Genomic DNA, 25,384 nt, shown 5'->3' on the forward strand with positions numbered 1-25,384 from the left:
TATATTTGTTAATAAAATATATATATTGCAAAGCAAATTACCTTCCCATTTCCATTTTTAATTGGACTACCATTATTACTACTTGTTTCATTCCCATTAGAAACTTTTTCATTTTCTTTAGCTTTAGTTTTTCTTCTTCGAATTTTTTTACGTGAATACGAAGCTAAAAGAACACCCTTTCTCGAATCGATTTTCTTTTTATTGTTCTTATTTAATTTTTTAACTTTTAATGTGGACGGGTCGAAGCTAAACGTTGAATCGTCACGGTGATCCAATAAGTCTTTTTTACGTTCCTTTTTTGTTTAATTATTTAAAAATTAAAAAAAAGTTAAATTTATATAGAACATTTGAATTTAATTCTTTTTAGTGAGCATCCTAATTGTATGTGAGTTAAATTATTTATAATCATTAATTTTAGTATTTTAATATTGGTACAATAATTTTTAATTAACGTTTTGTTAGTGAAAAATATGAGTTTAATAAAAAGATCGAATTTTAGTTTCATTTACAAAAATTAATTAAGTAATTTTTTAAATGTGCTTTAAAGATTTTGAATTAAAAATATAAAGAGTTCATACATGTTGTAAAATACATGTGTTATAAAAATTTTGCGTTATATTATTTTTACATTTATATGAGTTCCGAATTGTGAAACTACTTATAAGAGAGTGTTTTGATGAAACGTGAAATTTTTGTAAGTAAAAATGTGTGAATAATTAAATTTTCAAGATTATGTTTTAAGTATTACAATTCTATAACAATTGCGTTAAATATCCGAAATTCCTTTTGTTAGTCTTGTTATAGCCTACATTTATTGAAAAGAAGATTTCATGAACTATTGAGTTGAATACTTCAATTTTAATCATCGTTTAAACAAATTTATTAAAAACGGTATATATTTTAAGATAAAAAATTAAAGACGATTAATTTAATTCGAAAAATAAGTTTTTTTTTTTATATTTTTTTTTTTTAACACCTAACATTCCTTTAACTTTCACCTTTTAACACTTTAAAATATCATTAAGCAATAGAGTATCTGTATAATTATGGTTCATTAAATTTTTGGTGTTGGTTTAGTTTAAAAATTTTTGTTGGTTGTATAAGAATAAAAAAGAAATTTGAGTGACAAATCACAACAAATGTTGTTTTATTTCAAATAGTTAATTATTTGATAACTGTTCCATAAAACTGATCACTAAATATCGAGAATTAGTGTAAATAATTTAAAAGAATATTTACTGTCACTTAAAAATTATCGCAAAATTAATAATTGACTTATAAGCCGAGATTATCACAAAACAATAAATAATACAATATAATTATAGTACAGCGTGTGTACATTCACTTTGTTCTACAAAATAAAAATTGTTTAATTGATTATATTTAATTGATAAAAAATTGAATATTTCTAAGTACGGTGGTTTTTTTACTAAAAAATTTTTTTCTATTGCTTGCTCAGCTTTTTATTTTCTACCTGAAAAAATCGAAATCTTGATCTAAATCCACGTTTTACAGGATGTTTGCTTTCCTCCTCTTCTTTTAATTTTTTATCCGCAAATTTTCGAGTTTTACGCTAAACACATAAAATGTAATTTTATTTACTACAAAAAACTACATTTAATTTTGAATATAATTTTTAATAGGACAAAATTTTGCAAGCTTGTTATTTGCCTGTATTTTTATAATGTTTGTAACAGTTGTTTATTGTCCTGACTATTAATTAGGAAACAGTTTATAATATATCAAATTGTATCATTACACTTACATATTCTATGTATAACTTAAATTTGATGGAAAATATTAAGAAATGTTGAACCGTTTTTTTATTATATTTGTAATATTTTGACAAATTTTTATGTAATTGCATATTTAGGACCAGTGTAATAAAAGTTTAATAGTTTTACCTCCATTGTAATTTCTGCTTCTTCCTCGTAAGCTAACGCAACTACAGCTAACATTAGGTTAATTAAATAGAATGAACCAAAAAACACAACCACTGTAAAAAATGATACACTCATGGGTCCAGATGTGGCTAAAATCTTTTTTTAGAAAAAAAATCAATAAATCCTAAGTTTTGCGGCACGTCAAAATAGAAAGGAAAAAATTACCATATTGTACACGTTTTCCCAGTAGTCTAATGTGATAAGTTGAAATGTTGTTAGCATGGACCACATAAAATTATCAAAATTAGTATATCCATGGTTGGGATTCTCTCCCACACAAAGGCACGTATATCCTACAAGATGATAAATTGAATTAAAATTGAATTAATACGTCATTTAATTACCTTTTGGGCAGTGCCTTGCTCCAGTAAGATTACCGCAGAGCATTGGCATTTCTTCTTCATCATATATCCAATTTTCGGTATCGTTGATCCAACTGAACAGATATTAGATATTTATTTGTCAAACTTTTATTTATTAAATTTGTAATTATTAATACCTTCTCCACTCTTCATGCGTTACATTGGCCCATTCGCTTGGAACATTTTTAACGCACTTATTTCTAAGTTCCCCCATGTAAACCTTAACGTTGATTATTTAAAAAAAAAAAAGAAATTATCTTAAATGAAAAATTGTTTCATTTTGTAAATCTATTATGCATCTATTTATGAATCGGTGGGTCAATTCATTTCATATTTTTTATGGATTACTAGATCATTTTTTGTTTTTTTTTAGATATTTATACCTGAAGAGCGAATAACGCAAATACCATCAAACAAAATATAGTCAACGTCATTACTTCTGCTAATTGCCTAAACGAGTGTAACAATGCATTAATAATAGTTTTTAAACCTAAAAATATAAAAAGGTAATAAAATAACGGTAAATAAAAAGAAAATATTTTTTTTAAATTGAAAATCCATAAATCATTACCGGGCATAATTGAAACAGTCTTTAATGCTCTAAGTACACGAAATGTTCTTAGACCAGCCAGATTACCAACTTCCATACCAATGGTGGCATAACCGCTCGTAATTACTACAAAATCCAGCCAGTTCCATGGATTTCTCAAATAAGTATATTTGTTTAATAGAAAACCTTTTGCAATTATTTTTATAATCATTTCGAGAGTGTATATTGCTAAGAAAATATATCTAAAAAAAGGAATACTTTGATTATTATAACTTTCTTGAACACGAAGACAAAATAATATAGTAAGTATGTACATACTAAGTATGTAGTACGTATGATTTTTAGTGTTGTAGTCAAATTGAGTAATTTTTTTTATTTAAATTTTCCGATTAAATGTACATTTATATATGTACGTGCGTCAGAAAATCTTGGTAAAAACTGTGTTGCGTACATACTTATGAATATACATATGTATGTCAAAACTTCACTTACTCGGCTTCTTCAAATGTTTCAGTCATTGCGAGAAATACGCAGTTTAACAAGATCGTAGTCATTACACAATAGTCGAAATACTGATTGGTTGCTAAATAAACGCACGCTCGTCTTGCCCGACTCCATGGATGAAAACAAAAAAGAGACTTTGTACCGGTGAAGCGATGAATATAATTTTTGCGAAAGCGTTTTGATACAACACAAAAAGTCTGAAAAAAAAAGAAAATGAAGTTTAAGTGCATAATTTATATATACTATGTATATACATACATATGTATACATATGTTTTTGGGTATGTAATTATGTGCTTATTAAGTAGGTTCTTTTTTAATTATATATTACTGAGCTCAAATGACTTTAAATTCTTAAAGTTTAAACCATACTACTTATGTTTTATTACAAAATACTTGATATTTAAAATATTAAAATTTTTATTAATTTTTTAAATTGACCATACCGTATGTTCCAGTTCAAAAATAGTAAAAAACAAAAAGAGATAGACTATGCCACAACAAATGTGTTATACCTATTGCAGCTAAAATTATTTAACTTATAACAGAGCGATCCTTGATTGCTGACGCCTCTATCTGTTGATCATATTAATGCAAAATTAAATGGCTTATTATATGGTTAAACGCTAGGTTTTCCTATTCCAGCATTAGCATGATTTAAAGAAATTCATGTATTACAAGCAAATATACATACATAATATGAGAATTAATTAACCTCGGATTGGTTTCGCAATGAATTTAAAATTATACCTATAATTATTGATTTGAAATTTCTCTTAAAAAAAGTATTCTATTATCGTGTATAAGTTTTATATTTCACACTATATTTACAACAATCCAAGTTGGCGACATCTTACATGTGCTTTGAAAGACAGAGTGGTTAAATATTTTTTTTATTTCCTATTTCTGGTAGATGTCTCCACCAGTCTGATTAAATTTTTTTTTTCTTTGTTAACAGAATTGTGTTTGAATAAATCATGCGAAACCTAACGTCATATAAGTCATCAGTTTGTTTTTTATGAATAGTACACATAGCGCCTCTGCAAGTAAAAACAAGCATTATACATATAGATGTTCAAAAATAGAACTAATTGCTTTGGTTGGCAGGCATGCGCAGAAATATGTCTATTGATTTTGTAGACTTATGTAGATTTCCTTTTTGCAATATTCTTTCTTTTTGTCAAAGATAGAAAAGAATATAGTCGGGTTTTCCGCTACATTTTAATTCGTCTTAATAAAAACAGAAAATGAGAGCTAAGGTAAGGAAAAATAGTTAATTACTTAATTATAAAATATAAAAATAAGTAAAAATAAAATTTAACATTTATTTAAAGTAATTCATTTTAAATAATTTATTATTAAAGAAGTTTTCAAAATGCACGTGTTGTAAATTTTAAGTTTTGATTATAGTTTAAATTGCTTAACTATTATTAATTTTAATATATAATTTTTTTTTGGATTTTATTATAGTGGAGGAAGAAGCGTATGCGGAGGTTGAAGCGTAAACGCAGAAAGATGCGTGCAAGATCTAAATAAGGTAACCTTAAACTTGCAAAAAAAAAAAGCGTGGATAACTAATTCATTTTCTTTTTTCATTTTAGCTTCGACTAGTAATTGATTCCATCGCTCTGAATATTAAAAATATATTTGATTTTATAATTGGGTGAAGTTAAATAAATATTAATTTCGGAGTATCTAAAATTATTTTATTTTTGAATGAATATTAATTTATCCAAAGGTGTGGTGCCGATAGTGTACTTATAGTCTCAGAATATTAATTCCGAAAAGCGAACATCAAAGGAGAGATTTGGAATTTAATAGTCCCGAGGAAATTTTGACAAGCAATTAATATGATTTTTTTTAATGTGAATACGTATGGAAGGGATTTAAGGCCAATTGATTTGAATTCGCGCTAAGTTATTTACTAAACTTATATTTCTCAAGGACTTCTAAATAGAAATAAAGAAATACTTGCTCTGGGTATATTACCTATGTAAGTGTAGCTAAATGAAGCATTTTCAATACTATACGGGGGAGTAAGTACCGACATATAGTTCAAATAAATTTTACAAGAATTCTTTAGTGAGCAGATTGGCTTTTGAAATATGATTCATATTTTATGATTAATGCGACTTTCATTACATAAATATGAATGTACGATTCCACAAACAGGTAAATCAACTTAGTATGAATTAACGATCGAATAAAACAAATATGTATTGGGCAATCAAATAAAACGAACATACAAATTTCGCAAGGCAAGTTGTATGAATATGAAAATTGAAAAATGTATCGTTTCTAGTTTAATATGTCCAATTATTTTCCTAAGTACAAGTATTAGAGGCAAACTAGGTAGGTAAACTGCTTTGGCCTGATCTGTTATGCTCAAATTTATAACCATATACCGACATGTTATGGAACCCTTGTTATATATTACATGCTTAAATTTTATACGTAACAATGTGATTTTTAAATCTCTTATCTTCCATTTTTTTTAGGAATCTACTAGATTACAAAATAAAATATGCGATATTTTTTAAAAACACATTCGTATATTAGGAAAAGGTTAAATGTGAAAAATGCATTAAGATGATTTTGGAAAAAATTGGAAATTAAATAAGGAAAATTATAACTTCCTGTGTTACACAAGATTGATTTCTCAAAAGCAAATTTTAAGGAAACTTAAAATTAAATTTATAGCCCGTCATGAATTTTAGTACAGAGAACTAGCATGAACAGAACAAGCAAAAAACGAGAAAAGAATAAATACGTTTTCTTTCCAATTTTTAAGGAAAACATGTAAAACTGTTGTTCCATTTTTATTTTCCTTTTTGCTGCCTGCATCAAAGAAAAATGAAGTTATTTTTGTCAATTTGTATTTAGAACTAAAAGCAATAAACTATAAATTTTAAAAATTTTAAAAAGAAAACGAAGAATGTTAAGAATATCAAAAATTTTCAACTTTTAAGTTGAAGAAAATTTTTGTGCTTTTATCCAGTTAAAAATAGGTACATAAACCTTAACACGTTATTTTCCAGGATCCAATGTTAATTGTAGTAATGAATTTTCATTTTATTGTAAAACCGTAGTTAATCATAGCTTTTGTTTGTCAGTTTCAGAAAATTTAAATACTAAAATTGTAAAATTTTAATGATATTATAATGTTAAATCAATTTATTTTACTTTATTTTTATTTGAATAATTTCTTTTTTTTAAAGCTTTTTAAAATTTACTTTTATACGCAAGTAATCTTTGAATGGATGAAGTTATACCCGTAAAGCATAATACATTTGTACATATAAATAAAAATTTTAAAAGTGAAAACTTCTACATAATATATTTACAAGAATGGTTAGTTTCAGTAGTTATGGAGGACGATTTTATCGCAATTATGAAAATTGTTTAGGGTATTCAAAATGTATGTAAGTCTATAGAGATTAAATTAATAAATAATTTTAAATTTGAATACTTTGCAAGAATGAAAATTTTTTAAAATAAACTTTACCTGTAAAATTGTGCTATAAACTGAAAAATTAATGTAGTTTTATTAACACCCAGAAACTTATTTGCTTCCAAAGATGTTTCAGTCTTCTAATAATCTTTCGTATTGCATTCATATATAAATTTCATTAACATTTTACATTGTAATTTACAAAAATTACAAAAAAAGATGAACAAATGAAAATTATTCAACAATTTCGAAATCAAAGAAACACGAAAATTCGAGTTATTTATTTATTGTATTTAATTTAACTAATTAAATTAAAATGATAAAACAAAAATACTAAAAGTATACTATTAAAACCGAAAAGTTCATGATTTAATTTATTTTCTTTCGTTTAATTTACAATTAATAGCTTTTTATTTATTTAAAGTACATGGGAAGTGGCATTAAAATATTGAGGTATCCTTTAAGAAATTGCATCTTTTCTAAAGAAAAATATTTTGTACAGTTTCTTAAGTAAAATAAATAAAATGCCAAACTGAAATTCTTTTATACTCATAAACCACAAAATAAAAATTTTCTTAGTTTTATTTTCCAGTGAACTTATACTCAAAAGGGCTATAGAAATGAATACACTTTAGAATACAAATTAAACATTTATTATGACTTTAGTCTTTTTGTTGTTTTGTATTTGAAATATTTTAATAATTGAATAAATGTCAATTGAAATACAAATTAATTTTATAATTTATTAATGACTGAGTTTTGATTTGATTAAATGTAGAAAACAATATAAAATCTTTTTGATTGTTTTAAATTTTGTTAATTTTGTTTATTTGCTGTATCCAATTTAAAGAAATTAAATATTGCTACTTATGGATAAAACATTTTCTTTTCAACTTTGTACTAATGCATGTATAGAAGATGTAAAATTATTTCATAAGAAAAATGCTTTTGATTTTCCCAAGGGAAAAAAATATTTATTTACTATAAATATAAAATAATTTAAATCAAAATATTTAATAAAAAAATGCGAAGGTGGTTTAGATTTCGGTCCGTACACAAATTGGTTTAACAATTTTTAATTTAATGATTTTATTCTTCTTACTCATTGTAATGTTGTGTGTAAAATAAGAGCTTGTCAGTGAAATTTTAACGGGACAGGCGCGATTCTGTAGTGAGGGTTGCAGCGAGTTAAAATAATTAATAATTGAAAAATAAAAATAATTAAGAAGTGATTGAAAATTATTTGTGTGAATAAAATTCTTTGAACTTTCTCAAATTTCTTTCTCATCCAAATAAATTTATTATGTGTGTATCAAAAAATTTTTATATTTTTTAATTTCGAAAAAAGAAATAAAACTTACATTCTGCATATATTATACATTTATTATTATTTTATTCAAGTTTCGTGAAACTGTTTTTCCAACATTTTCAATAAAGTTTGTCAAGAAAAAAGAAAAATAAATGATTTATGTGAATTTTGTATTCCACTCAAATATCTTTAAGCAAAATGAAGAATAACTTTTGTTTTAAGATAAATTTTCGTTCACAGTTACTGACACTTTACACACATTTATTTGAAAAATATTTACGTTTAAGGATAATACGAAAGTCATTTTGTTATACAGTCATTTATCTGCATTCTAAATTTATCATATTTCACCGGTTACAAGAATTTAATCGCTTTTTTGAATAAAGAAAAATTTTTTATTTTAAATTTTTTTTTTTTTTTTTGGAAAATTTAAAATTATACCAGCATGTAATATGTGAAACAAAAAAAATTATTCGAGGACACAGCGGATCTGTTAAAATCTATGAAATTTTATTTTTTAAAGTTATTAAAGAAAATGTAACTAAGTACCAACAATTATGCCAATTTCATGATCTGAACTTCTTAATGTATTTTTATTTTATTATCAGAGAAGTCTACGAAAAATTTAATTTTCAATATGATGATTTCAATTTGATATTATGTTAAAAATTATCTTTATTCATTTAGGTGTGAAATATCCAAAGATCATTAAAAACTTGTGATTTGGGAAAGAAAATTGCTGAGACGAGTATATGAACTTGCGGATATAAGAATACTTTAATTTAAAAGAGTGAATACATAATTCTGAACATTCGATTATACCAATAGTGTCAAATTTGTATTAAGGCCTGATCATCTCGCTATATTACTCAGCATGTGAGAAGAAAGTGAGTAACTAATTGTAATATGTAATATTTGTATAACGTAATTTCCGAATGAGGAGAATTATTCGGTATTGCGTTTCTCGTATTTTTCTAAAATGAATTAAAAATTTAATCATTTTGTTTTTGAAAGTGAGACATTCATTCAGTTGATAACTTGAGAAAAAATGCAAAAATTCAATTGAAAAAATGAGTAACGTTATTGCGAAAAATAAATATCCATTAGAATTCTGATTTGAAAGTGAATATAAAGTGAGTAAAAAAAGCGAGATTAGGATGTTAATTTCATTCAATCTTTTAATCGGTTGTTGGTCAGAACTCATGTTATTCTTTCTAATAAGATATTTTCTAATTATATTTCTAATAATTAATCTTTTTATTTTGAATTTTCCTCAATATATCACAAAAAAATATTGAGATATCAATTAAAATTGTTTTGTATTAAAATCATGAAGATTTCCCTCCTCTGTGCGTCAGCGAGGAAAATTTATGAAACAAACTATATAAGCTACAATAAAAATTTTTAACTTATTAATTACGAGAACTTATTTATTTTGAAATAACTTACATTTAGGCATTTTCTAATGAAATTGCAAAAAGGATAAATAAATTTTTTCACATTAAATTGTTATTTAAAAAACAATTTTGACACCAAAGGCAAAATGGAAAAACGATTTTTTCATATTAAAAATGAACTCTTCACTCTATTAACAAAAACAAGGCATAATTTTTTTTTTAATATGGAATTTTTCTTCAGGGAAAAAACAAAATATCTACTGTATTTGAAGTGTAACAGCAATTGTAATAATTTCTAACCTTTTGTAAAGAGGTTTAAAAGTATCCGGAAAACTTACAAAAACTAATAATAAAGTTTTTGAAGGGTAAAGCAAATGCACCCAAAATTAAAAAAAAAATCTTTAAGTTTCGATTTAAATTACTACTTATATTACGTAATTTATAGATTGTCAAATTTATACTAGAATTTATAAGAGATCATTAAACTTTTTTATTAATTTAATAGGTTTTAATCTGGTAAAATTTTATAAAATAATAAATTTGTGTTTGAGAATAAGTTAAAATTATTATTTAAAAAATCTAATAATTAAAATGAATTCAATGAACAATAACAGCTTGTTTAAAATCCCAATATCTAACAAGTGAATAAGTAGGACTGCTTTTATACATTATAATATTATTTATGAAAACTTCTTAATCATAAAAAAAGTTAAACATATGTAAATATTATGTACATAGTTAAGTATATTGTATTTATATTATTCTCTTTTAGTTTGTTACTACCGACCACATTGCATACAATAAAGAAGGTTAGTTGATGGCACCAATTTGGATGGAAACGTACTTCTTCATAGTAGGGCGGCGTTCATAGCACAGTTTGAAATTCTAGTAAGAGTCAAATTTACATTTTTCTAGGTATGTTAACTATAAGCTTACTAATGTTCTAAAAATTGGAAAGAAGTATTTAACAGACATTTTTATAATATTCTGTAACATTTTCACTTAACTAGACAATATACATTGTTGTCGGTTATGTGCTGACCACATCAGATTTTTTTTTAATAACTACATACATTTTTATATATATTTTTGTTATATACTGATTTCTTTGAATATATTTCACCTTCATATTCATGTAAATGAATTCGTAGTACGAGTGACTAAATTATCAATAATGTTATTGACTTTTGATGCAATTGATTGTTTATAATTTTCTCACGTATTTATAAAATCCCGCATATATTTAAATTCGTACACGTGGAATACACGTGTACATATATATGTATATATATATATGTACATCCTTTTCATATATAACGTGCATATGGAATTAAACAGTTGAATTGTAGATTTTTGTACTTTTGAATCATTTGGAAACATTTTTCTTTGATTATAAACCTGTGAATGCTCAACCTTCTTGAAAAGGAAAAATAAAAATTAAAGGAAAAGTGGAAAGCAAAGATATAGAAAAATATTTTGTGTGTAAGTGTACCTTATGTGTGGTACTTTATCAATTTTCCTTTTGTTTTTTTATTATTATTTAAGTTTATCCTTAATGTTTCTTGTTTATTCAATATCCTTTCTGCGATTCTATTGTACTCAATCGCTATTTGACTTAAGTTTTCAATTTCATTTTGTTATTTTTATTTAGCAACTTATGTACATAAAATGTGTATGAACAATAAAATGTTATAGTACAGAAAAGTTGTTTAATAACAAAAGATGGTGCTAAGCTAATGAAAAAGAAAGGAAAGAATTGCTAGAAGTGTTAGAAATAATTTTTCTTTTAAATAGTTGCTCATATGAACTTTAAGATATCCATGAAAATTAGAGATTGTTTTGAACATCACTTGAATAAAACAAATGATGGTTTTATAAATGTATTGTTTCCACTTCTTAATATAGAATTACAGCCCTTTTTTTTGAAAATGGTGGAGATTTTTAGTAAATTGTGTGATCATTTTCGTTAGCATTATATATGAAAAATAAATAAAACAAAAGAGCTCTTAAAGCGGCTACCTATATGTGGGGAGGTAAAGTATTACGAAGAATATACTTTTTACGACAGGGGACTCGCCCCCAGCCCCTCCCCCCTTTAAGTAATAATTTTCAAATTTAATTTTCCGTTCGCCCGTCCATCCCAGTGATAACTCATAAACTAATTGAGTTAAGTGTACAAAATTTACTATTAATTTAGAATTATTTCTGTCAAATTCGTCTATTAAACGCTATTACAATATGGGTTAACCAAGTTATCTGATATTTTTATTATTTTAAATAACTAGTTTAACAATACTTTAAAATTCTAACAACATTTTCTTATATATTTCAATTCATTTGAGGTTTTCCATTTGCATACAAACATGCATATATAATATATATACTGCAATAAACTATTAATAGTTAGTGTATTAAAATTTCTCAAAACTATTCTGGTTTATTAATTTACTTGCTTAAAACATATTTAAACATAACCGTAATCAAATACATACATACATATATGTTTTTATAAAAAGCACAATAAATTTCATTTAATAATTATTTTGCTACAGGCCAAAAAAAGAAAATTTAGTGCTATTTTAATTGAGTAAATAAACGTCATTCACAATAATTATTGTGACTTAATGATTAAAAATTTAATATTAAACCAGAAAGATAAATTTAATAAAATTTTTTATAGAAATCTGTATTATTTTTTTTTTTTTGAAAAGCAATTTGCTTTTTATCCTTAAGCCTAATCTACTTAAAATAAAATAGAAAAAAAGGCAATTAAAAGGCTTCTTATTAATAGGTTTGTAGTTTGACTTTATACTCAGAGCACAATAGAATTAAAAAAAGAGAGAAAGGAAAACGTTAAAAAAGTGTGTGTAATATTGAGGTCAAAATAATATACGGTAAAAATTATCCTCTTTGTGGCATTTCAAAGTGCTAAAATAAAAATCTGTTAATTACGGTGTTTATTTGGTTCTTATTTTTCTCTTAGAGCAAAAATAAGTAGAATGTTTGTATAAAAAAGCAAATAACAAAAAAAGTAACAATATTAATAGTAAAATCCTTTTTGGTGCTATTAGCACCAAATAAAAAAGGAAAGTAAAAAAAAATTATTCAATCTTTATGATATTAAAATAACCTTAAGGTCGAAAATCGGAAGGTTCTTCTCAAGTTTCTTCCTTTTGTGGTTTGATTTTTTTTTCTTAAATTGTTATTTTTGTTTTTTTTTATAAAATTTTTTTATCATTGTTTGGTTTGCACATCCTGAAAAAGAAGAATCTAAAAAAAGAAAATTCTAATTTGATTTTTATAAATAATCCAGTTAATTCTTGTAGATATGTGTTTACATTATGTTAATACATACATTATGTAATACATATGTACACATTAACTATGTATATTCACGTGATTGTTTTAGATATAATTATGTATAGTGCAACCCAGTTTTAGCGAACTGTTAATATTAATATTGGAAAATCGTAAAATTACATACTTGATATGTCAATAGATTATAAGTATACTTTTATAGCTAGCAAAGATAAACTAAAACTTTTACAAATACGGGAATATTTAACCGGGGATATTTTGAGTTCAAAAATTTATATGGAAAACTATGTGTAACACAGTTTAAATAATTGTAACATACTTATATTATTTTGCAGCGAAGATAATATAAGTTTTTTTGGGCCTTTCAATACAAGTTGTATTTTAAATCATTCTAAAATGTTACAATAAGTTTTTATTGTTGCAGTGACCTGATCTAAGGATGGCCTCTGCCAATTTTCAAGTCTAATATTATTCTTTATTGACCCTTCAATAGGCGTGATAGCTTTGTTCGTATTTACTCTAATTAAAACTTTTTTTAATGAAAATGTTTTTCAAATTATGTTGTACTGTAAGACCAAAAATTTTGATACAACCACAGAATGAGAATTCTAAGGAAGTTAAAACTCGTCCCAAAATAAACTCAACTTTTTTAATTAATGCAATAAAGAAAAATCTTTATGAATATCAGCTTTTTTTTCATTTTTTTATAGCTTATCTTTTACAGCTAAAAAAAATAAAACCAAGATATGTAGGTATAAGAAAAAAACAAAAAAAGATAAAAATATCTCACATTTTAGATACGAAAGCAAAAAGTTTTTTGCGGAAAGAAGTGTGACTTATTCAATGTAAGTGTATTTCAGGATATTTTAAATTTTCAATGATTATTTTGATAATTGCAATGGTGATAATGGTACAATAATAGTGATGATACTAAAGAAATATTAAGAAAAAACTTTTTGCATATTAAACTCTTTATTTCTCAACATCGCTGTCACACCAATTCCTATAGGATATATATGTATATACCTAAACATACACACATACTTTTTTGGCTATAAATTTTGATCTGTTTACCTTTATTGTATTAAAGTGTGTTGACAATGGGAAGATACTTTTAAGGAAAAAATTTAATGTTATTTTTGATAATATAGAAAGGTGGTGTGGCGATAGAAATCACTATGGCAGAAATAATTTTAATTGTTTTTGTTGCACCAGCAAGAAACAAAAAAGATTAGAAAAAATATTTTTTGTGAATGTAGAACAAAATCTATTTATATAAGTGTAGATAAGTTGATAAGGCATATAATATACATACATATTTGAATTAAAAATATTTATATATATACATATTAGATTAAAAATATATATTTTGCACAAGCACACGTCATATTAAAATTATGTATGACAGGTTCTATGTTATACGTGTGGTGTATGTGTATAATGTATAGATTTTATCTGATTCCATAGCAATTTGAATTAATTTGTAAAGTGTATGTATATTATATAACATGAATGGTTAAAAAAAGAAAGGGTATAATTAAAAATTTTATTTGTGGGTGGAGTTTTGTATAAATATCGCATTAGGTTTTTTTATTTTGGAAAAAAGAGCAAAATGAATATGGGTGTAATTTATAGGTGATTTGAACTGATTTTTGCTATATAATAAAAATTCTTGTTTACTCAATTAAATAGCTGTTATCATTATAATAATATCCAATTTTTGGCAATTAAGATTAGAAGATTGTTATAAAAGAAAAAGATTTCAAAGATTTCGACTTGTGATTATAATTATATAGCTACATGTACCTGTATAGAAAACGAGAACTGAAAAGATTAATGTCCAAATTTTTATAATTAAAACAACATATTATGTACTCGTACATATATGTATAATATAGTATAAAACTTAATGCCTTTGTTTGCAATAGTCACCCAGTACATAGTCAATCTACATAATCAATCTACATGATATAATTCTATAATATGTTCATATCAAAATCTGCATGTAACGAATTACTGAGGTAAATATTATTATATTTTAGTAAAAACAGTTAATATCTATTCTATTTATCTGCTCTTTCAAAAAAAAACCAGCCGGAATAAAAGCTCATTTTTCTTAATTTTATTGCAAACATGAAATGACGCTGTAACTGCCTTTGTCACTGTCAACGTCATTATCACAATTAATATCACAGTCACGGTATCGGTAACAATTTCTTTGGCACTGTTAATATCACTCACAGCTAATGATATAATGTAGGTTATTTATTCTACGTAAACAAATTTTTGTAATATGTATTACCTAAATTAGTTTTGACCTTATGGATTTTGACATTCAATTTTACAATTTTGTCGTAAAATGAACGATTAATTTCTGAAAATCCAAAAATTAATTATTTTTGATTCTTTTAAATAACTCGAAAAATATGATAGTCTATATGTATATAAACATATCACATGATTTGATATATTTCAAAATTTTTGAGAGTTTTTTGAGAGAAATGCGAAATTCATATGTACTTACGTAGGTACATAAAATTATTGATAACAGAAGTTGATTACTAACGGACTTCATTTTATTTTTCACAACAATTTTAACAACTATAAGCCAAAAAATTAGTAAATTTTTTAACCTTCACGGCAATAATATTTTCGATACCATGAAAATATAAACGTAACCATATTAAAAATTCTTTTTTTTTCTAAATAAAAAGAATACCTATTGTGTTTAAGCAAATATAATTAAATAAAAATGCTTTTCGAACACATTTCTTTAATATCTTTTCTACCTAATATTTCATTATTTTCTGCATAACACACAATTTACTTACATAATTACCCATTATACATTATAAAGATTTATTATAATTTTAGGAAAAAAAATGTAATTAAAAAGTAGACCCTTTTTTTCACTGGAAACTTTTTTGTTTTCATCGTTTTTGCATAAGATCTAAATTTTAAACATATGGTTGGAAAATCCTAAGGTCAAATTTCGAGTTATCTGATATTAAAAACATATTGTTCTTTAATAATAATGTGCTTTTATAGGCCCATTTTGAGGTTCAAAATAATTAAGCATAATTTTAAAATATGTTTGTTTACATGCAAATATACATGCATATATACATGTTTTCGTATACACAAATAATATTTCATATCACTTACGTAAGTTTTTGTTTTAAAATTTAATAATTTAAAAAGTTTCATGAGTTTTTTTTTAGTTGTATGAAAAGAAAACTCCCTTTTATTCGGAAAAAAATACTTTTGATTTTTGTTGATACATTTCATGCGCTATATACGAACTTTATCAAAGCTGATTTTCTTCTCTTGAGTATTTTATTCCGAATAAAAGGGAGTTTTCTATTCATACAAATAAGAAAAAAAATATATTTCGGAAAAATGATCAACCACTGAAGAATTTTTTGAAAAATCAAGATATTGTTATGCCATAAAGCGGTTTAGTTTTACATTCTTTCTTTTTAAAAATTACAAATTTTCAGATAAGTGAAACTCATTTTACCATTTGCAACTTCGCCTCTAACAGAACTGAGAACCCTAAATGAGAAGCCTTCAACAAAGACAACTAAGCACTCGACACTCTTATATTGTTCAATCTTGTATTTCATTTACTTTTAAAATCGATTAAAATAAAAAATCTTAAAAAAATACCCATTTTTTCCTCCCCACTAGCGTGCTAAATTTATATATGTGTATATGCGTACTAAATTCTTGCAACACTTACATATGTATGTATTAAAGTATGAGTTATAATGTTGCTATTTTAATATACAATATGGCAGTAGAAGATGTTTATGATTGTGACTGATTAAAAGAACATTATATTACAAAATGTAATTTAAGAACATTTATTGTGTTACAATTAACAGATTTTCTACTTAAAATTACAAAATTTATACAATTTTTGCCTCAAGATATTCAATAAGGTTTCTATAATTATTATGTATGTATATACAGGGTGTTTCGCATAAGGTGGCGGATGATTTTTTAATCAATTTTTAATTAGTGAAAAATTGTATGGGTGGGGAAAAGAATTGAAAATAAAGAGCAATCAATCGCCTGTAAAGCAAGTCCACAATGGTTACTCTATGTCGCATGGTTTCGAAGTTATAAGCAAATGCAGAAATATCTGGAACCCTTTTTTCAAAAGAATGTAGCTAAAAAACGAGTATATTTGCACTCCCCCTCCTTTTTTTGCTGGAAGTTTATAAAAGAATTATCCCTGAAATTATTTACTATATTACACTATTAACACCCTGTACAAACATAATACAATTATATTTGCATTATGAAATTAGGTGAAAATATATAACAAGATTTTACTTCAAGATAAAATATTTTAAAGAAGTGCATGAGGAATATTATAGAACTTAATTTGTAAATGGTAAAAAAAAGGATCTTCACACATAGAATAAAATATTTTTGAATTTTTGTAATGTGTTTTTCCTTAGAAGGATATAAACATATGGAAAAACATATATTTGCGAACTGTTCCAATAAAAGTACATACATATGTAAGTAATATAAAAAAGTGGCATTGTAATTTAATTAAGATAAAATCAGATATTATACTCGTATCCTTATATGCTAGAGATTGAAAATAATGCAAATATTACAGGATAATACAACGTTAATAAAATTATCATATTAAACTTGTCATTTTGACATAAAAGCGTATTAATTACTTAAATATAGTATTTAATAAAATTTTAATTTTTGAATGTTCTTAAGAGAATAATATTTTCAAATGAAAATTTTGTTTGTGAGACTTTTATAAAACTTGAATTTAATCGAGTCTTTTTCAAATAATCTTTGCAAAAATTAAGTGTACCTATATAAAATTCTCTAAGATGGATAGGTAGTTAATGTAGAAAAATTTTAAAAAGTTATATTTATCAAATTTATATAAATTTAATCGATTATTTGATTAGTTTTTATAGAAATTTGTTATTCATTTGCAAAATTTGTTTACTTCTTAATACTATCTTTAAGCACAATTTTGATAGAGCGATAAGAATTATATTTTTAGGTTATCAAAATGCTAATCTGCTGAGATTTATGTCTAAGAGTAAAATTTATTGCCTGCAATTGTGAATGTTTTGATTCAGATCATTATTAAGGTATCACGAATAACAACCGTCCTAGTGGTTTTGAAACGCTTAGCCAGCATTCTTAGACAAAACAATTTTTGATTATTTTTCAATTCGTTAGTTTGGGTTTTTATTTTCTTACAAAAATATTTTATAACGAGATGGTGATATACCTAGCCTTCTTAGAATTATGTTACGTAAATTACATATATATTAAATCTTTATAGTTATTGTTAAAAATAAAATTTATTTTACTTTTTCTCTAAATTTTGCAATTTTTTGAAAATGCAAAATTCAAAGAATCAAAACGGAATTAAAACAAAGTATTTTATACTCGAAATTCTTTTTGTATAATGCACAAAAGGATTTTCATTTTTAGGATTTCAAACAAATTTTAAGGACATAGGTACAAAGAGCATAAAAAAGTGTAGTTATTTCGTGTAGCCTAAATGGTAAATTTACTGAAAATTATAAAATATAATAAGAGCTTAAGTAAATTGCAACTTACATACAGTTTATATACGTACCTAGCAAAAACATAAAAATATACCTATATGAATTTGTAATACAGTAAAAAAGTGAACCATTAATTCAGCGATGCGTTAACGTCAATGGATAATAAAATTTAAAAATTTAAAAAATTCTTTCTTTTCCTTATTCCTTAATTTTGTTTTGTTACTAAATTTCACATTTCAAATAAGTATTAAAGAGCCGGAATAATGTCATTCACTAACTTTCAAATGAATATGCTTTCAATATGCTTTGTTTTACGTATTTGCTTTCTTTACCGTTTTTTTTGCTCCTTTATGTTAGTTCATTAATAACAAATATGTATTATATATTTATTTATATATAATGCACATAATATTATATAAATAAAATATGTATTTATATTTATGTACATATATACATATTTTATTTCTGTATTATGTGCATTTGTGTAATAAATTGTTTTGTTGTTGAAAAAAATGGTTTTTTAAATGCTTCACTTTTTCTTTGATATTAATAAGAGTTAAACGCAAGGGAATTGTAAAGCTTTTACAGGTATTATGATGTTACCGAATTTCTTGATTTGTTCTAAGAAGATTTTTATCATATGGACATCTTGACTTTCTCGATAGGTAAACATTGGGAATAACAAATACATATATTATTTTGCCAAAAGGATGTCATTTAATCTGCATATTCATACATACATACATACGTATATGTCTAAATCTACTGTGGTTCCGAGTTTTTAATTCATGCATTTTTAAAAAAAAAAATAATTGATTCCATCCAACACCTTCCTCATTTTTTTTAATTTTTCACTAAAAGCACCCATAATTTTGAATGTCAAGAGAATAATTTTTTTTTCGTGAACTGTTTGGTTGAAATAAGTTATGAACACAAAGAGTACGTAATCGAATTTACATACCTTATTTTTAACTTCGGACAGTTCCTTCCAAGACTTGTAATAGTTTCTAATTATGCTTTCCAGTATCTCCATTTTATATACATATATATTATATTTTCGATGCAAATTTTCATAAAATTAAGTTTTTTTTCTGAGTTGTTCTTCGAAAATTTCTTGGAAACGTTAGTCATTTTTCTTAAAAAATTTCACTTTGCAATTGAATGAATTTTTGCTAACTTTGAATTTAAATCTACTTTTTTTATTTGTATGTATGCATAGGAATATATACACAACAATTTATATAGTTTTTATAATTTACGATTGAAATCAGTTCAATATGGATTTCAGCAGTTCTTAAACACCGTAAAAATTCTTAAACACCATCATTTTAAACATTTAACTTATTTTAAATTATTAATTTTTTTCAATTATAACGATATCAAATAAGTTTCAAGTACATATTTTTTATTTTATTTAATAGGTGATTTTAAAGTTTTCATTCTGAAACCAGAAGTGATATTTGCAGTTAATTTTTGTCTAATGTATGCGTTGACATTGAAAGTTTTACAAAAACAGAATCAAAACACTAAACGAAAACGGTAGACGATTTCTGTTGTTAACTTAGCGGAACGTCAAGATCAACTGTTCAGTATTTTAATATAACATTACACGCATATGAAAGATAGGACTTTATTTTACAACCGGCGCCGGAAATTTCGATTTCGAAAAGTCTAATGTGTTTATATAAGTGTATTCAATATGAGCCTTGACATTTCTTCGTGGAAAATCGCTCTTGTTCCTTTTTCAATTCTACAAAATGCTATGATATGTGACAGTAGAAAATTTAATTGATAAATCGGGTTAAGTAAAAATATGAAAGTAAGGTTACTTTATGAAGAAGTTTAATAATAAAAATTCTACGTTTTGCGATAACATAATCAGGACCCAAAATTGTGTTTTAAATTTGGTAGACGCAAGCAATAAAAATGCAACCTGAAGGCAGCAGTTTAAAATTGTTTCTTTTTGAATTTTTGAATCTACTGCTTGTCAATTTTTAAGATCCCCACAAAACTTTGAAAATGAAAGCTTGTAGTGGTGCTTTACATTAGGATTATTCTGATTTACTCAGAGTAATTAGTCAAAATTTTCCATTTGTCAAATCTATATAGCACCGATTATTTTTCTTTAAATATTGAATCACAATCTCAGTTTAAAATGAAAGTCATTAAATTTTTGAAAATTTTCGCATACTCGAAATTTATAATGTTTTCGCTGTTTAGATTGAGCTACGGAAAAGGTTTTATAATTTTAAGTTTTGTGTTTGTTTCAAATTCGTTGTTTAAATTCGATGCGCACTACGTCTTTGAATACCCTAGTGTATTTATGTATGTATGTAGTATATATTTTTACAAAAATAAACTTTTAATTTTGCAGCGCAATTTTCTGTTTTTTTTTACTTTTGTGAACTCAAAAAAATTTGTTTTTGTTTTTGTTCAGTATCTATTGAATACCAAATAGAAAGAAAATATGTTCAGGTATGCTTACATACCTTTCTACTATTCAGTATTTCAAGAAGGTAACGAAAGGTGCCAAATTTTTATAGAAAACAAAACATATTACTTTTAATTTTAAACAGAATCAGCGAACCAAAATATACATCCACAAATCAAGTATACATTAAGAGCATATGATATTGTATTTATGTAAATATGTGAATGCACATACATAAATAGAAAAAAATGTAGCATAAATAATTAATATCAAATACATTCATACGTACATAAGCGCATACATAGTTGCAACTGGATCTGAAATATATTCAAAGAGCACATTGTTTGTTACTAAGAAATAAAAATCATACATTTTATTTTTGCTGAAAAACGGAATTCTTGAAATATATATAAGTATGTAAGAGTGAAAAAAAATTTGGCAAATAAATTGCAAGCTATGAGAGTGTCCTTTTGTATTTTTTCATTTTTATTATTTTAGTATTTTAAAAATACTTATATACATATTATTTTTTTAAATTTATTTTGAATTCGACATAGGATGTTATTTGTTCTGTTTTCGAAAGCGCAAGTAAAGTTTATGTAAAGCATGAAAATTCAATAGAACTTTTTAGAAATTAATTAATATAAAATTTAATTTTCTTCAACACAAATTCTGTTACTATTTTTCTCACCATCATATCACATTATAACACAATATATCCATTTGCACATAACATAAGTATATGTATACAGTTATATACATACTTATATTTTAAGTATATAACATAAGTATAAATATATATATATATATATATATATATATATACATGCCAATTGAATTTGACCATTTGCAAATTGATTTTATATTTGCTTTTTAGGTTCGGAACACTACGCTATGTAGAGCACAATTTATATAAAAAAAAAACTCTGACGCGATGATATTAATACACATTTCTTATAAATCTCTTCACGTGATAAAAATTAAAAAAGAACTCTGTTAAATTTTAATAAATAGCAAGACTTTAGGTTAGTTTTTAAATAGTTCGATTAAAAAGAAGCTGTGTTATTTTTTGGCAACGTCAAAGTATATATATATATATTAAAATTAATAGGTCTTGTCAAAAAATTGACTTAAAATTTAAAACGGTCCTATGTTTATTATTCAGCGTTGCTAGGTTTATTGAGTGTGGTAATACTAAAATTTTGAAGTCATGAAATTTTGGGTGGTAACGTTGAGTTAAATCGCTTATTTTGATCGCTTTCATACTTATATGAAATTTTGATATTGATGTCTGTATATACATAATAAAAGCGCAAAGCACAATGAAGGTTAATAAATTTGAACAAAGTTGTAAAATTCAAAATAAATATTATATTTAAAGTGTAATAGAATAATGAATTCTGAAAAGGTGTTTGAAAATTAATTATAAGTAATTAAACTAATAAAAGTAGTATTCGTATTTTAAGAATTAGATCTACGACGCACCAGATACATTGTATCATCTTTTGAAATACCAACTAAAAAATTTGCCGATGCGTTATGTTCAGAATTTATTTGATGTTGTGTCTGCGACACTGCTTCGGAGTTCACTTATTACAATATATGGCACCTAATATTATCCCATCTGGTTTTATACCCAAATATAACCCAGATAACATTTAATTATAAATAAATTGAATAAATACATATAAATAAATTTAAGTAAATACATATACATATGTACGTATAATAATTGCCTGAACAAATTTTAATTAAAATTTGTATCTGACTTTGGTTTGGCCATGTGATGGGTTGATGCGTTTTTGAGGCATGCAAGGTCTCAGAGAGTGGAACATTTTTTTTTAAGAAAGTATAAGAATAGTTTTTTTACACATTTTAATATTAATTTCGGCCGGTAGTAAAACTAGTAACTACTAGGCAAATTAGATGCAAGCAACTGAACTTTTGCAGCAAACTGGATTTAAATTTTTCTCCGCGTATAGGTAAGTAATTAATCGCTTTTCTTGCAATTTAATATTTGAAAATAGAACTGTAAATTCAACAATTTTTGGGGAATATCAAGCCAATCATTTTTCAGTAGATCCCGATTTTTTACTTTTTGACAATATCTAAGAAACTAATGTACGGAATTTCATGAAATTTATTGAATTATGTTTTTCTAGAAAGCAAATCTCTACTTAGAACGAAATATACATTTGATGAGATACATTAACTACAACTTTTCCAATTCTCTTATTTGGAATGGGTGTTTTAAAGAAAATATTTGCAATGCAGTTCAATACTTTTACTAAATCAATGAAAACAGATTTACATAAGACAAGAAAATACACAATGTGGTCAAAATTACAAAAGTATTCTTATACCCACACGTTAAAAAAGGAGAACTAAAAAATAAATGTAATTGCCACCTAAGGAACGTGAAAGTTTACTTGAATTGAAAACTTTAATTTTCTTTATTAATTAATTTATTTTTATTATTTTAAACTGTAAGATTTGAAAATTTAATACATAAAGAAACAGTGACATTTATTTGTCTCGTGATACCTTTAATGTTATTTAGAATTTTTTTGATTTTAATAAATTCTAGAAAAAAAGATTTTAAAATATTTATTAAAACTTTTAAAAATTCTCAGTTGTGCCATGAAACTTTTAATTCTATTTAAACAAAAAAAAAAAACAAAAATATTAGTTTTTTCTAGAGATGGTACAAAATGCTTCATAAGTTTTGCTTGCTACTCTTTTATACTAATTTAATTATTCGCTTACTAATAGATTTCAATTTTTGTTATACATTATATGTATAATAATTTGTAATCAACTGAAGTATGAAATTAAGAAAGTTTGTAATTTTTTCTTTCGTTTTGTTAATTTTCTTTTAAATAACAAGTTTCTCAAAGTGATTTTTAAATTTAAATGCATATTTTGTGTAAGATTATTTTTAGCCTCTCAATTAAATTATGAATAAATTATCAAAAATTCAGTGAATATAGGTTTTTTAGGTATTTTGTATTAATATTTATGTAGATATGTACTTAAGGTAAGATTTAAATTGGAGCCAAAACTTAGGAATAATAACCTTTCCGTTTTTGATATTTCAATTTATTTGCCTTAAAAAACAGGATGACAGTCCTTCATGATTTAAGAACATGATCTAAACGGGCTTCTATGTATAAATAGAATCCTGCTGGTACCATTCAATTAAATGATAATTATCACAATTACGGTGTGGTCAAGCCGAGCATTTTCTTAATTCTTTAATTTTACAGTCCATATATTTGACCAATCATTTAAAGCAAAACTGTCAATTTAAGTTGCCGCTTTTTTTACTTTAATTTTCTTTAAGTAATAGTCTTACTCGTAAGTTTCTCATATTCAGTTTCTTAAATTTATTAAGTTAAAATCTTAAAGTTTTAATTAATTTATATAATAATAATGATGAGTTAACAATTTCAATCAACATTTTAGCTCTATAACTGACAAATATAAAATTTATATGTATGCGTATATTATATAAATTTGTATATACATATGTATGTATTACAAATCTAAAAGTAAAATCTAGAAAAATAAACAATATAACAACAATGAAATCATAATGAAAACGACTGCAAACCATACAACAGAACAATCGGAAATATAAAATGTCATTCATCGCTTTATCCTTAATATTCTTATAATAGATTTTCATTTTAAGTATGATGATAGTTTTAACAATAAAATAACATAAAAAAGTATGAGCGTTTTCTTGTATATTTTCTTTATTTTTATGGTGTTGTATAATAAAAATTGAAATAAAACTTTGTTTTATTTTTTTTTCATAAAATGACGACAACGAGAACTTTATAACTCTCTTTTTTCAATATATTTATTATAAATGTATTTTAAGGTTGATACATATACATATGTATGTATATACATATATTTACTGGCAAAATATAATCATGGAAGCAAACATGTCTGGAAAGATTTTTTATATGAGTACAATATACTTATATGGTGGTTCCATTTAAATATTTATTATAACAATCGTTAAATTCACTAAGCAGTTCTTATTATCATGTGCATTATGTATAACTATAGCTACATATGTACATATGTCTCTAAATAATTATTTGCGAAAAATATTGCGAGTTATATCAAAATTGCGAATATTTTCTACATTGCCATTTCATTACTTTGTACTCTATTCCCCACCATATTCTGTTCTAATAGATTGTAGTTATTACTGTACATGGTCATATATAAAAATATAATATTTTTTTAGTTCTTTTTCGATTGGAAGTGTTAATCTTAAGGCAAATGATATATTGGTTAAAAATTTACCCAAACTTGAGGTATACATAAATTTCAAAGAGAATTTTAAAATTTTAAAGATTTAAAAGATACAAGGTTGAAATACTCTTATATGAGGTTTAACAGATAAGGTTGAAAAGCTCTCGAACTCTTCCCGATGTATTTAAATTCTGGCAAGTGAAAAAAAATATACATATATTGTATTTAGGATAAGTACGACTTTAATTTTAAATGATAGGCATTCTAGTAGGATATAGGTTTGT

General features: G+C 24.7%; 1 protein-coding gene and 1 long non-coding RNA gene across 12 annotated transcripts in view; one reads left to right on the plus strand and one right to left on the minus strand.

Annotated features, from left to right (window-relative positions):
• Window positions 1-25,384, minus strand: part of LOC129607313 (sodium channel protein 60E) — a 184,128-nt gene that overhangs the window by 40,663 nt on the left and 118,081 nt on the right. For all 11 annotated transcript variants that reach the window (XM_055518228.1, XM_055518227.1, XM_055518229.1 and 8 more), the window contains exons 3-10: window positions 3,348-3,556; window positions 2,877-3,097; window positions 2,689-2,795; window positions 2,443-2,525; window positions 2,288-2,379; window positions 2,109-2,236; window positions 1,905-2,039; window positions 42-293 (exon numbers count right to left, since the gene is read on the minus strand). In XM_055518228.1, the coding sequence (XP_055374203.1) occupies window positions 42-293; window positions 1,905-2,039; window positions 2,109-2,236; window positions 2,288-2,379; window positions 2,443-2,525; window positions 2,689-2,795; window positions 2,877-3,097; window positions 3,348-3,556 (1,227 nt within the window). The remainder of the gene's footprint in view (window positions 1-41; window positions 294-1,904; window positions 2,040-2,108; window positions 2,237-2,287; window positions 2,380-2,442; window positions 2,526-2,688; window positions 2,796-2,876; window positions 3,098-3,347; window positions 3,557-25,384) is intronic.
• LOC129607315 (uncharacterized) lies at window positions 4,478-5,052 on the plus strand. Its single transcript, XR_008696806.1, has 3 exons — window positions 4,478-4,617; window positions 4,829-4,895; window positions 4,960-5,052. It is a non-coding gene; the product is annotated as an uncharacterized LOC129607315 (long non-coding RNA).

Source organism: Condylostylus longicornis, unplaced genomic scaffold (assembly GCF_029603195.1).
Source record: "Condylostylus longicornis isolate FDR11 unplaced genomic scaffold, ASM2960319v2 ptg000027l, whole genome shotgun sequence".
Lineage (NCBI taxonomy): Eukaryota > Metazoa > Arthropoda > Insecta > Diptera > Dolichopodidae > Condylostylus > Condylostylus longicornis.